This window comes from Phacochoerus africanus, chromosome 4 (assembly GCF_016906955.1).
Source record: "Phacochoerus africanus isolate WHEZ1 chromosome 4, ROS_Pafr_v1, whole genome shotgun sequence".
NCBI lineage: Eukaryota > Metazoa > Chordata > Mammalia > Artiodactyla > Suidae > Phacochoerus > Phacochoerus africanus.
The window spans coordinates 75153356-75166100 of record NC_062547.1 but is presented as its reverse complement, the minus strand read 5'-3'; the positions used below and the strand labels follow the sequence as shown (position 1 = coordinate 75166100).

General features: G+C 57.6%; 1 protein-coding gene across 10 annotated transcripts in view; it reads right to left on the bottom strand.

The window, feature by feature from the left end:
• Positions 1–12745, bottom strand: part of PIP5K1C (phosphatidylinositol-4-phosphate 5-kinase type 1 gamma) — a 73084-nt gene that overhangs the window by 26186 nt on the left and 34153 nt on the right. For 9 of the 10 annotated variants that reach the window (XM_047777529.1, XM_047777532.1, XM_047777531.1 and 6 more), the window contains exons 2-6: positions 11397–11428; positions 9808–9900; positions 7200–7330; positions 6034–6151; positions 716–868 (exon numbers count right to left, since the gene is read on the bottom strand). In XM_047777529.1, the coding sequence (XP_047633485.1) occupies positions 716–868; positions 6034–6151; positions 7200–7330; positions 9808–9900; positions 11397–11428 (527 nt within the window). The remainder of the gene's footprint in view (positions 1–715; positions 869–6033; positions 6152–7199; positions 7331–9807; positions 9901–11396; positions 11429–12745) is intronic. The other variant, XM_047777539.1, reaches the window with a different exon arrangement.

Below are 12745 nucleotides of genomic sequence, written 5' to 3'. Positions count from 1 at the left end.
CTGCGACGGCAGAGCAGTGGACACAGTCTCACAAAGTTCACAATGCTGAGGACGCTTCCTACCTGGATCTTTACGAAAGAAGTTTGCCGACCCTCAGTCTAGGACAGCCAGGGGTCCTACCTGGGATCACACATGGCAGGGGTAGGTGGAGACCCCACAGGGGATACGGGTGCAGAATGCCGGGGGCCGGACCCCGTGCCCACCAGGCTAGGCTCAGTGGGAGGCCCCCACCCCATCCGTTGTATCAGCCCCCCACCGCTGGGGGCCAAGAAGTCTGAGGCCCCTGCTCCCGCCCCCCGCCCAGGGCCCTAAGTGCAGAGTGCCCTTTCTGTTGGTGAGTCACATGCAGACAGGAGGTGCCAGCTGGCAGGCAGCCCTGCCCACCTCCCCAGTGTCTCTCTGAGTCACCAGCTGCCAAGATATGAGTCCCAAAGCCATGATTTTGGGGACCCACAAGTCAAGGGACTGGGTGGTGATGGGTGGCCACCAGGACCCAGATGGCTACTCCTACTCACCATGGAGGGGGCCCCTTGGGTGAGGCTATGACCCAGGAAGGCATGTCTTGGCCTGCCCAGAGGGGGCGTTACCCAGAGGGGGTGGTGCCCCGAGGGGGTGTCACCCAGAGGGGTTGGTGCCCAGAGTGGGGGGTGGCCCAGGCTGGCTGCCTGGGCAGAGGGAGAAGGGGTGTGAGACCTGTGGGGGGTCATGCCCCTACCATGTAGTATCCAGGCAGCAGCTTTTGCAGGAACTCAGCCTCCTTATGCATCACAGTCTTGATGATGAACTCATCGTCGCTGGTGACATAGAAGAGGGAGCCGCTGGCACCAGGGTTGGACAGCTCGATGAGTGGCTCATTGCACAGCGAGTACTGAAAACGGGGGCAGTGAGGAGGCGGGGTGGGTCATCGACACCCCCAGGGGCCCAGGGGATGGAGGACAACCCTGGAAGTGGTCACCGCGGCTCTGTTTTACAGATGAGGATGCTGAGGCTCATCGAGGGGGACAGACTTGTCCAAGGCCACACGCAAGGACTCAAACCCGGGCTAATCCTGCAGCCTGAGTGCCAACCTGCTAGATCATGTTCCCTGTCCTGTGAGCTGTGACTGCCTCCCAGGCCCCTGCTCTGGCCAGTGAGTCATAAACACAAGCTGCCACTCAGGGCCTGGGGAAGGTTGCCTAAAGGGGTGGCAGAAGCTGGGGCACCTCCTGTTTGCATCCCTCTCTCCTTCCCACCTGGAATGCTACCTGGGGCCCAGCAACCATACTGGACCACATGGTGACCTTGGGGATGGAAGCCAGCCACCAGGAACAGCAAAGACACAAAGACACAAGCTGTGCGTCTGGTGAGCTGCCTCCCCCAGACCCTCCCACCTCTCTTCCCACCTTCGCATCCCCAACACCCAGGTTCCACCTCCGTGTTTACTGCCCACCATTAGACAGCGATTTTGTTCACATTAACAAGAGGGGTCCCCAGCACATATTCCAGTGTCTGGCTCAATTTGTTAAGCAAATGAGTGAAAAGCAAGGCCTGCAGGCTTCTTCGGCTGAGTCAATGAAGTACTTTTGGGGGTTAAGGCTGTCTAGATTAAGTTTTCTGTCCTCTGACCCTCCCCAAATCCCCTTTTTTCAGCCACACCTGTGGCATGTGGAAGTTCCTGGGCCAGGGATCAAACCTGCATGCAAGATGCAACCCGTACCACAGCTGCAGCAATGCTGTATCCTTTAACCTGCTGAACCACATGAGAATGTCCTGAATCCTCAAAACCCAAATGAATACTACTGGTACATCAGTGTGGGAGGACAGACTACCTTTCCAACCCACAGAGAAAAGCAAGGAGACACCCACAAAGCTCTGCTGCCCTTGGTCCAGCTCCTGGATCCAACTGTGCCTGAAGGCACAATTGCCCTGGATGTCCAAGCCCCCAAGCCAAAGGCTACCCTGTGTCCACAGGCACTAGGTATATCCATAGGCATAGGTGCTCACAAGCTGGAGCCCACTTCCAGGGCTCCTCAAAGCCCATCAATGGCCAGCCCTAGATCCCACCCACCATCACTCAGTTCCAGCCCTGTGTGTTCTGGGCACAGAGCAAGGCTGCATTGCCTGGCCTCTCTGGGATCAGGTAAGGCTGTTTGTTGAGCACTGGCCTGCAAGCACAAAGGGTGGGTCATTCCCAGGTTGGAGGACTTAAATACTGCTTTGAGCCCTCCAGAACTCTCTCTCTGCCACAGAGACCAGATGTTTGGGGTGGGAGCTGCTTCATCAGCCTGGGTCCCTCAGTGCCAGTGGCAAGCACAGCCCCCAGCCAACCCAAGGTGGACACAAAATCTGAGCAAGAAACACACCACTATTATTTTAGGCCATATGGCTATAGGGGCTATTTGTTACCCAGCATAATCTGGCCTATGCTGACTGGTACATGCTGTTCTTACTGCCCATGCTTCCCATGTGCCGCTGACTTCAAGGAGCACCAGGGGATGCAGACTCAGGCTTAAGAGAGGACAGAAGCCTTCCTGGGTCCCTTGACCAAAAGCAGCCTACCACTTTCCCAGCACTACCTGACACCCAAGCATATTTCCATGTATCCCCCTGGTCTGCAGGTGTTTGACCTTGAGATGTGGGAACTGGCTGTTTTATTGCCCCCACTCATTTTGATGGAGCCAGAAGCCAGCTCATGTGGCAGTCAGCACGGCCAAGATATGCTGACTAATGAGCAGACCCAGAGCTCACTCAACACTGTGCGTCTGCTGAGGATCAGCTAGGGCCGTGCTCCCCACTCTTACTCAAGAGCCCAGGCAGAGGCCACCCTGAATGACCCACAAACACTTTGGGCATCTCCCTTAGAGCAATGGGGAGATGGTCAGACCTCAAGCCAGGGATCCTGAGGCCTGGTCTCAGCACCAGGGACACAGCAGGAAACAAAACAGGCTGAATGCCTGGTTCCTAGAGCTGACATTCCAGAGAAGGCCAGACAGACAAAGTAAAACACAGTGTGTCAGATAGCGATTAAGGGCAGAGAAACATCCTGAGGGGTCAAAGAGGAGGCGTGACGGAGGCAGCTATGGTGGCCAGGTACCCAGGAAGGATGTCTCCTCTGAAGAGTTGACATCTGAGCAAAAGAACATGGCCAAATGGGTACAAAGGCCCTAAACAGGTGCATGCAGCTGGTGAGCACAGGACAGGGAGGAGGCCTGTGCAGTGGCACTTGGGAAGGGAGCCCTGGAGGTGGGCTTTTACTCTGAGTGTGAGGACAGGCAGGGAGTGACATGCGACCTGTGTCTTAGGAGGTGCCTCTGGACTTTGGGGGCAGAAGTGGGCACCTGGGTGGGTGGTGGGGGGCATCAGTGGAGGGTGAGGAGTGGTCAGGCTCTGGCACACCCTGACAGCAGGTGGCAGGACCATGGGAATGAGAGCAGCCAGGGAAGACACGGATGGGGGTGAGGGGCCCACAGTCTCAGCCATGTGTCTATTTCTGCCCTGCCTGCCCCTGCGAGCCACAAACATCCACGGCCACACAGAGCCCTTCCCAGGCACCCCCTGTCCTCCACCCCCTCTGCCAGGCAGGCTGCCCGGGCTGGCAGAGCCCATGGCCACCATCAGGCACAGACTGCAGCAAAGCACACTGCAGGAGAGGAGGAACGTCGACTGGAAAATGCAACAGAGGGGGCGTGTCCAGCTTTGTACAGTGTAAATCTGAGCAGAGAATGTTCTGGAACCAGATGGCTGACAGCACTTGCCTTGGGGAGCAGCTTGGTCAGGGCCATGGGTCTCAGGCAACAAGGACCTCCTGAGCCAGTGACCCACCGTCAGGACATGGTCATGGGCAGATGAACTCCTGGTTCAGGAGATGGCCCCCCACCTCTCTCTCATGCCCTACTGTCCCGAGATTAAGTGACGTTTAACACCAGGACAGCCCAGGGGTGTCACAAGAAGTGAGAGTGATTGTGACCTCCCCAAAGTCAAAAACTGGTGCCACTGCCAGAAAAGAGAATCCTATAGCCAGGGGTGGGGGCACAGCCAGGGGCTGAGGCTATGACCGTGGAGGAGAGAGGAAGGAACCCCAGGGAAGCAGAGCCGAGAAGGGGACCCGAGCAGGCCTGCAGGCTGAGGGGCTCTGCTTGCCCTCCGCCCAGCACCCAGGTTCCTGGCTGCATTCCCTGGCTCACTCACCAACAGCTGACCCCAGCAGGCCCTGTGTGCAGCTCCATCCCCCACATGCCCAGATGCCTCAGGTCTGAGCTTTCCAAGGAGTTTCCAGCCAGCCAGGGTCCTGTGGCCCAAGGACCCGGCCATCTGCCCCCCGCAGCCTGTGTTGGATGTCTGCTGCCCAGTGTGGGTGAGCCGGGCAGAGAGACACAAAAACACTCCCCTCTGGGAGGAGCAGGAGGATGAAGTTGAAGGTCACCAAGGTGGGGCAGCTATCCAAACAGCCTGGCGACCTCAAACCTCCAAGGTCCTTGCACTTAGCTTACCAAGTCTGAGATCAGGCCTCGGCTGCCTCCGCGACCCCTCTCTGTGGACACACCAGTTCCACTATGCCCTCCCCGCCAATGGACATCAAGGTTGTTTCTCCACGTCTGTACACGATGCGGTAGGTTTCCCCTTCCAGTAACGTGGCCACACAGAGTTGAGGTGACCAGGGTCATTTCTGCAGAACTGCCAGGCTGTGCACGAAAGCCTCTCCTTGCTCCACGCAGTTCGCAGGAGTTCCCGTGGTGGCTTAGCAGAGACGAATCTGACTAGTAACCATGAGGACGCAGGTTCGATCCCTGGCCTCGCTCAGTGGATTAAGGATCCCGAGTTGCTGTGGCTGTGGTGCAGGCTGGCAGCTGCAGCTCTGATTGGACCCCTAGCCTGGGACCCTCCATATGTCGTGGGTGTGGCCCTAAGAAGACAGAAAAAAAAAAAAAAAAAAACCCATGCAGCTTGCAGATAAGGGGACATCTTCCAGGGGTTGGGACAGGGCAGAAGGAGGGCCCAGTGGGGGCATGGGGACTTGTGGGCACTGGGCAGAGCTGGAGAGCCCTAGGTCACACGCACCCCTGGCCAGAGCAAATGCTGCTTCTTCAGAAGGACGCGGCTCTGGCCGAGGGCACAGGTTTCCCAAAGATTAAGACCCGAATGGGAGCAGTCAGAGCCCAGCCAAGGTCCCCCAACACAAGGGACAGGCCCGCCTACCCGCCCCACCAGGGAAGGCTGGTGGTGGAAGAATAGGTAGGGGCAAAAGGCTCCCGGGGTGCGGTTACAATACAGTGACCACACAGACTTGGAACAGACTAGCCAGACCCTTGGAAGCGGAAGGGGATGACCCAGACCCTGCTGCCTCAAAGCCCCGTCTGGACATGATCTTCAGGAGTCCTGGCCATGGGTGTAAGCTCAGAGAGTCTGGCCTAAGTTGGGGTTTTTCTAATCTTATAAGAGACTTAAACCACATGGGGAGTTCCCATTGTGACTCAGTGGTTAGCAAACCCAACTAGCATCCATGAGGATGCAGGCTGAGCCTCTGCTCAGTGGGTTTAGGATCCAGTGTTGCTCTGACTGTGGTATAGGCCAGTGGCTACAGCTCCGATTGGACCTCTAGCCTGGGAACCTCCATATGGTGCAGGTATAGCCCTAAACACACACATACACATGCACACGCACACACACACACACACACACGAGCCGGGAGGAGAGAGAGTCCAGCCTGGTGCCCAGGAGCACATGCCTGACCTGAGACAGGACAGTCCCTCTGGGACCAGTACACAGGAGGCTGTAACATCTGAAAAGAGCAGCAGCCCCGGCCAACAGCCAGCGGGGACTGAGACCTGCCGATGACGCCACGGGCTTGGAAGAGACCCAGCCTCTGTCAAGTCCTTGCAAGGCCCCAGCCCAGCTCACCCCGATTACAACCTGAGCAAGAGCCCAGCAACACTGGGCCACCCACATTCCTGCCCCACAGAGACCATGATGAACAACAGGTGGTGATCTGAGCCACCAATTCTGGGCTCATGAGGGGTGACCTGTGACACAGTGACAGCCAACGGACACACTTACCAAGTAGTCATCTGGCCGGATCCCAAAGAGTTCCCGGAAGTAGCGGAAGGCGACAGGTGCATAGGTCTTGAACCTGAAGTCCTGGAAGTGATGAGCGGGGGTGAGGTTGCTGCCTTCACTGTAGAAGAAGCAGGGGAAAAGCCCGTGAGGTACCGTGGCTCGTATGCCTGCCCAAGCCCAGGCCAGGCCCCAAGACCCCCTAATGGCCAATCCAAAATGTAACACGGGGCTCCCAATGGCACAAAGGATTGGCGCCAGTCTAGATCTGTCCCCCAACAACCACTCTCTTTTCCTTATTAGCAAAGGAGCCCACAGTGTTGGCTGGGCATAAAGTCACCCAGAATAAGACCACTGCCAGCCTCTGCCATAGCCAGGCATGGTCAGGGAGCTGCAGTTGGCCAATTCACTGTGAATGGAAGAGAAATGATGTGATCCTTTCCTGGTCATGCTCTTAAAAGGCAGGGGCATGTGCTCTCCTTCTCCTTCCTAATGTTGGAATGCAGGTGTGATGGCAGGAGCCTAGGCAGCCACCCTAGGACCACTGGTTAGTAAAGCAGCATTCGAAGATGGTGGAGTAACCAGAAGAAACCCAGACCCCCAACATCATGGAGGTACCTGGCCAGCCTGGACAGTGTGAGTGTGTGTGTGTGTGTGTGTGTGTGTGTGTGTGTGAGAGAGAGAGAGAGAGAAAAACAACAAACTTCTATCTTTCCCTATTTTTAAAAATTGCCATTAAATTACATCTCCGTTTCAGAGGCACAGTAACATCCTGATGGGGCTGGACCTTAAAGCCAAGGAGAGGAGTTCCCATCGTGGTGCAGTGGTTAACGAATCCGACTAGGAACCATGAGGTTGCGGGTTCGGTCCCTGCCCCTGCTCAGTGGGTTAACGATCCGGTGTTACCGTGAGCTGTGGTGTAGGTTGCAGACGCGGCTTGGATCTGGCGTTGCTGCAGCTCTGGCATAGACCAGCGGCTACAGCTCTGATTAGACCCTTAGCCTGGGAATCTCCATATGCTGAGAGAGTGGCCCTAGAAAAGGCAAAAAGACAAAAAAAAAAAAAGCCAAGGAGACTGCAGGAGGGATCTGTGTTATTTGGGGCGGAGAAGGGAGCTGAGAGACTTGGAGGGCGGGCTGTGAGGACACGGGAGGATGGGCCCGGCCTACCTGGGAAAGAAGATGCTCTCTACAACATAGAAGTCCTGCATGAGCACGTCGCGCTCTGGCTTGGAGCTCAGGTTGCCCACGGTGTAGCCGATGCCCAGCTGGATGGCCCCCTTCAGGGTGGAGGATGTGGTCTGTGGGGAAATCCAGCTGCATCAAGACCCCTGGGGCCAATTCCCACCACAACCCCTGGTCACCAGGGTGAGAGGCAGAATGGGAAGCCCCCAGGGGACAGGGAGTGGGGCGGCATCCAGCCTGCAGCTCAGACCCACTGACACCCACCACCCAAGGGCCCCCTGAGGGGCACCTGCCCAGCCAATCACTGACATGCTGGGCCCAGGCCTGCTGCTCAGCCTGCACCATACAGCAAGTAAGTGACCTGGCTGAGACTCCAACAATACCTCTTGAGGCCCCAAGGCTTGTTTTCTATCCAGGTTCTAGAAGGTTCCCATACCTCAAAACTGCCCCGACTCAGCAAAACCCTACCGCTGCCAGGGTTTTCTTTTGGGGGGGAAGGGTGCAATACACAGCGATGTCCAGGCTTCGCTTCCGAGGCCTGGGTTCCTTCTGTCCACTTTCAAGGGAATCTGCATGGTCACAATGGCCAAGTGACTCTGCCTCTCCATGCCTCAGTCTCCTGACTCCAAGTCAGGGATGGAGGTGACAGTGCCAGCCCTCCTGGGGCTGCCGTCATGCCCGCCCACACTCCAGGAGCATCTGCTGCCTGTACTTCTGTGGGCACCACGAACTCTAAGCCATGCGCCTACCACAGAGGAGGTCACTGTGGCCCTTGAGTCACCCATTCTGGTCCCCAGCACCCCGACTGCAGGGGTAAGCCCTTCCCAGACTGCCCTCTGCCATCCACTCCTTCAAGGTGACAACGACTCGGAGTTTCCAATGTGGCTCAGTGGTAATAAACCACTGAGGACGTGGGTTCGATCCCTGGCCTCGCTCAGTGAGTTAAGGATCCAGTGTTGCTGTGAGCTATGGTGTAGGTCGCAGATGCAGGCTGGATCCTGCGTTGCTATGGCCGTGGTGTAGGCTGGCAGCTGTAGCTCCAACTGGACCCCTAGCCTGGGAACCTCCATATGCCTCGTGTGCGGCCCTAAAAAGCAAAAAAAAAAAAAAAAGGATACCATCAACTCAACACCATTCTCCAGGGAAGACAGCAGACAACCAGTAAGCATAGGAAGAGGTGCTGGACACCACCAGCCACCAGGAAGATGCAAAGCTAGACAGTGAGATTCGGTTCCCAGGCACTGGGAGGAATGGAGTCAGAGAGACAGAAAACATGCCTCTCGGAGGACAGGGGTGTGGAGTCCCCGCACTTGGCTACTGGGAACGGAAAATGGCGCAGCCACTGCGGACACTGTCTGAGGACTCCTCCAGTGGTTCCACGTGGTTCCCCTGTGACCCAGTGGTTTGACGCTAGGTGTGCAGCCCAGAAAGAGAAGCATAGTCCACACAAAAACCCATACCCAGGAGCTCTTGCTGTGGCTCAATGGGGTTGGAGGTGTCTCTGCAGTACTGGGATGCAGGTTGGATCCCCAGCCCAGCACAGTGCGTTAAGGATCTGGAGTTGCTGCCACAACTGTGGCATGGGTCACACATAGGTATGGCTTGGATCTGATCCATATGCCATGGGGCAGCCAAAAAAGGAAAAAAAGAAAAAGAAGAAAAAAAAAACCCACCTGTACCCAAACCTTCACAGCTGTGCTACTCACAACAGCCCCAAAGTGGAAACAACCCAAGTGGCCATCGACAGTTGAATGGGCTACACAAAACACTATCCCTCCACACACGGGAGCATCACTCAGCCTGAAAATGAGAGAAGTACCAACACTCCCACCACGTGGATGGACCTGGAGACCAAGATGCTCAGTGAAAGAAGCAGACACAGAAGGACACACGGTGTGGGATTCCATGGATGGGAAACGTCCAGAACAGGCACAGCCACAGACACAGAGGGTGGATTCCTGGTTGTCAGGGGCTGGGGCGAGGGGAGGGGGTGCTGGTAATGGGGTTGAGCCTTTTTTTTTGAGGGGATAGAAATGTTTTTAAATTGACCCCGGTGATGGCTGTACAGCTCTGAATACTCTAGAAAGCATCTAATTGTACATTTCAAAAAGGGTGAGTCAGACGGCGCCTGCACTCTCTCAGCAAAGCTGTTATTTTAGGAGGTGCAATAAGGCAGGGAGGACCAAAAGCAGTGGGTCCCAGGCCCCCACGCACAACCCTGGCCCGACCTTGCTCGCCTCAGCCCTGCTCTCTGAGGGAAGGGAGGGAGCTGGGATTTCCTCTTCTCTAGATGAGCCAGCAGGATTTGGGACAAGGTCATGGGGGATCAGCCAAGGTCACGAGGGATTAGCCAAGGTCACGAGGGATTGGCCAAGGTCATGCCCAAGGCCACAGGCAACCGTGGGGCCAGAACTCAGAGCCAGTGAGGACCAGGATGACTTGAACTAGGAGCTTTGGCAGGACTGAGAGCAACCGCCTCCAGCCAGACACGGCCACAGCACACACCCGACCTTCAGTGGGCCTGTTTGAATATGGGGGGGTGCAAGCACAGGGGGCCCTCATCCCTCCCCAGCACTGAAGGGAGAGCGGGAACCTTCTTGTAGGTGGTTTCACCAGATGCATCCACACCCCGGTGACCCAACTTCTTCCCGTGGCCGGGGCCCGGCTGTCCAGTCATCAGTGGGGCCTGGAGAAGAGGAAGCAGGAAGTGTTAAGAATCGGCAAGGAGACACTGCTGCAGAAGGCAGAATGCTATGGAGATCCTGGCGGGAGAGAGGCTTTGTTGCCGGGTCCAGCTGGAGCTGGGAAGGGGTGGAGGGGCTGGTGTGGGCAGGCTGCGGGGGATCCACTCCCAGGGGGGTGCACACCACACATCCTGGGGGACCACACCCAGACCAGGACTTCAGACTCCTCCAGAAAAGCAGGAAGGTTGGCAGTCCTGGCCCTCCTGCGTTCTGGGGGGAGAAGAGCCCCAATTTCAGGGTCCCCCCTCACACTGCTGACACTGGGGCTGGTCACTCTCTGAGGGGCACCATCCTGGGCACTGTGGGGTGTGGAGCAGCACCCTTGGCCCCACCTACTTGAAGCCAGGAGCAGGAGTCCCCACCTCAGCTGTGAGAACCACGCATTGTGCCCAGATATGGCCCCAGTGAGAATGACTGCAAACAGCATCTCCTCCATTAGGGGTGACATCCTGACTCCTATGAGCTCTTGGGGACAGATGTGGCAGTTGAGACATTCCAGCAAAGTTGTGTAGAAGCCACCAGCCCCTGCGAGCAACATCATGGGGTGGGTGGCGGAAGGACAGAAGCTAGCTCAGAGCAGGGGCCCGACACTGGCCAGCAGCACTTGGGCCCGTTGGTCACTGACATTTAAGAAGTATTTGCTGTGTACCGGCCACCATTCAGAGAAATCACCCAGCCCGTTCTCCACACTGGCCACCAGGGGGAGGGCTCGCCTCAGGCAAAGCTTGTAGGCAATTACCCTCCCACACCTCCCTGGCTCCCCACTGCCCTGGCAGCACCAGGCGGCCTGCCCACCTCCCTCCCTACTGCCTGGACACACCCCGGGGCCCCAGCAGGTGGACAGAGCCCTCCTAAGAAGGACCCTGAGTGCATGGTGACATCCTTGGTAAGGAGCCTGGCTGGGAGGGAACACTGACACCCAGGTGGGTTCCTGCCACACCTGGGCTGCCTCTAACCCACTGCCCATGAATCCTCAAACAAAAGGACTCACAGATGCCCCTCGCAGGCAGACTGCAGTAGTGCCTGGAAACTGACCAGGGACAGGGCACCCAGGGCCCATGGAGTGGCCCAGAGGCACGTGTACACCAGTGGCCACCAGCAGGAAAAGCTGTCTGGAGACAGGACTGGGCATGTGTGGGGTTGCAAGGACATTATCCTGGAGGCACTGCTGACCTCTCCAGGACACCTCTGCCTCCCCGCTCCCTGGACAGCCCAGGGATGGATCCTCAGGGCTCTCCCCACCCACTCCTGGACCCCTCTCTGGAACTCAAGATGCTGGCAGTACAGCCAAATTTTCATCGACTTTTGCTTATTTGCTTTGCTGGCATCTGGGGCCCAGAGAGGTGTGGTAAGATGCCCAAGGTCACAGAGCAGGGTGCGGGCAGGGCTGGGCACTTCCCAGTCCGCCTTCAGGAGGCAGGTAGAGGGGGGCACTCACCTCCACCGGGGCCATCTTTTTCTGGGTTGAACCTGTGGGAAAGAAGGGAGACCTCAGTCTGGACACACGGCCAGGCCTCCACTCAGCAGCACATCCTCCACACGCACCCTGTGCCCCTGGGGAGGGTCACAGGGATCCCACGTGGGAAATGGGCCTGGAGACAGGATGGCTGTGATGCAAGAGGGGGGCCTGAGGTGGGAGAAGCTGCAGGGAATGATGTGGCCACCAGACAGGGGGCTGGACCGCCAGGAGCAGGGCGACTAGACGCCTGGGTACTGTGGGACGGGGGGAGGAGAAATGGCACAGCCCACTGGCTGGAGGGTTCCTGGGTGAGGGCAGGTGGGCAGGTGGGCAGGTGGGCAGGAGCTGGGGCAGCAGCAGTGAGGGCCTACCAAGGACATTCACTGGCTCCGTCCACATGGCCACCAACTGAGGCTCTGGTGGCTCCAGGAGAGCTTCCTACCATGGACGGAGGCTCAGGGCAGGAAAGCCAGTGATGCCCACTTCTCGGGACCAATCCCTCCAATCCCAGCTTTGTGAGGGGAAGCTTCAGGCCAAACACTGACGTCTCTGAGCCTACTGTCCTCACCCAGAAGGCGGACTTCTGCTGAGGATTATCTGCTCGTGCGTATGGTTGGCAGATAGCAACCCCCCCCGCCTCTGCAGGGGGTTAAGTGAAGGCCCCTGAGATGGGGGTGACCCTGGATTCCCTGGGCGCCCGATGTCACCACAAGGTCCTCATAAGAGGCAGGGGGTCAGAGGCAAAGAGAGACGGAGATGCCGTGCTGCTGGCTGTGAGGATGGAGGAAGGGGCCGAGAGCCAGGGATGCAGTGCCTCCAGAAAGATGAGCCCTGCCCGTGCCTGGATTTAGCCCCGTGACTCCCAAGCTGGACTCCTGACCTCTAGGACCCTGAGAGAATCAATCTGTGTTGTTTTGGTCAAGTATGTAGTGATCTGCTGTAGCTGCAACAAGAAACTCAAATACTGGTCTCTACCAGGTATCAGCTTGGAGAAGGGAGGCAAGCGGTGACTAGGACAGACCTGGCCCCTGTCCTCAAGGGCTGTCAGAGGGGCACAGAGAAGGGCCTGGAGAGTGGAGTGAGTGTTAGGAGGATGACTCAGGGTGACAGGTGGGGGGTCAGAGCAGCAGGGGAGGACTTGGTCTTTTGCCCCAGGGAGGTGGAAGCCCTGGAGGGCTACTGGGGGACAAGGGCAGGACTGACTCAGGAGCCCGCAGCACCCTCTGGTGACCATGGAAGGAAGGCATGGGGGCAACGGCAGGAGCTATGGCGCTGGTCCCAGTGGGATGATGGGCTGGACGAGGGAGGCCATCCTGAAGGGGGTAATC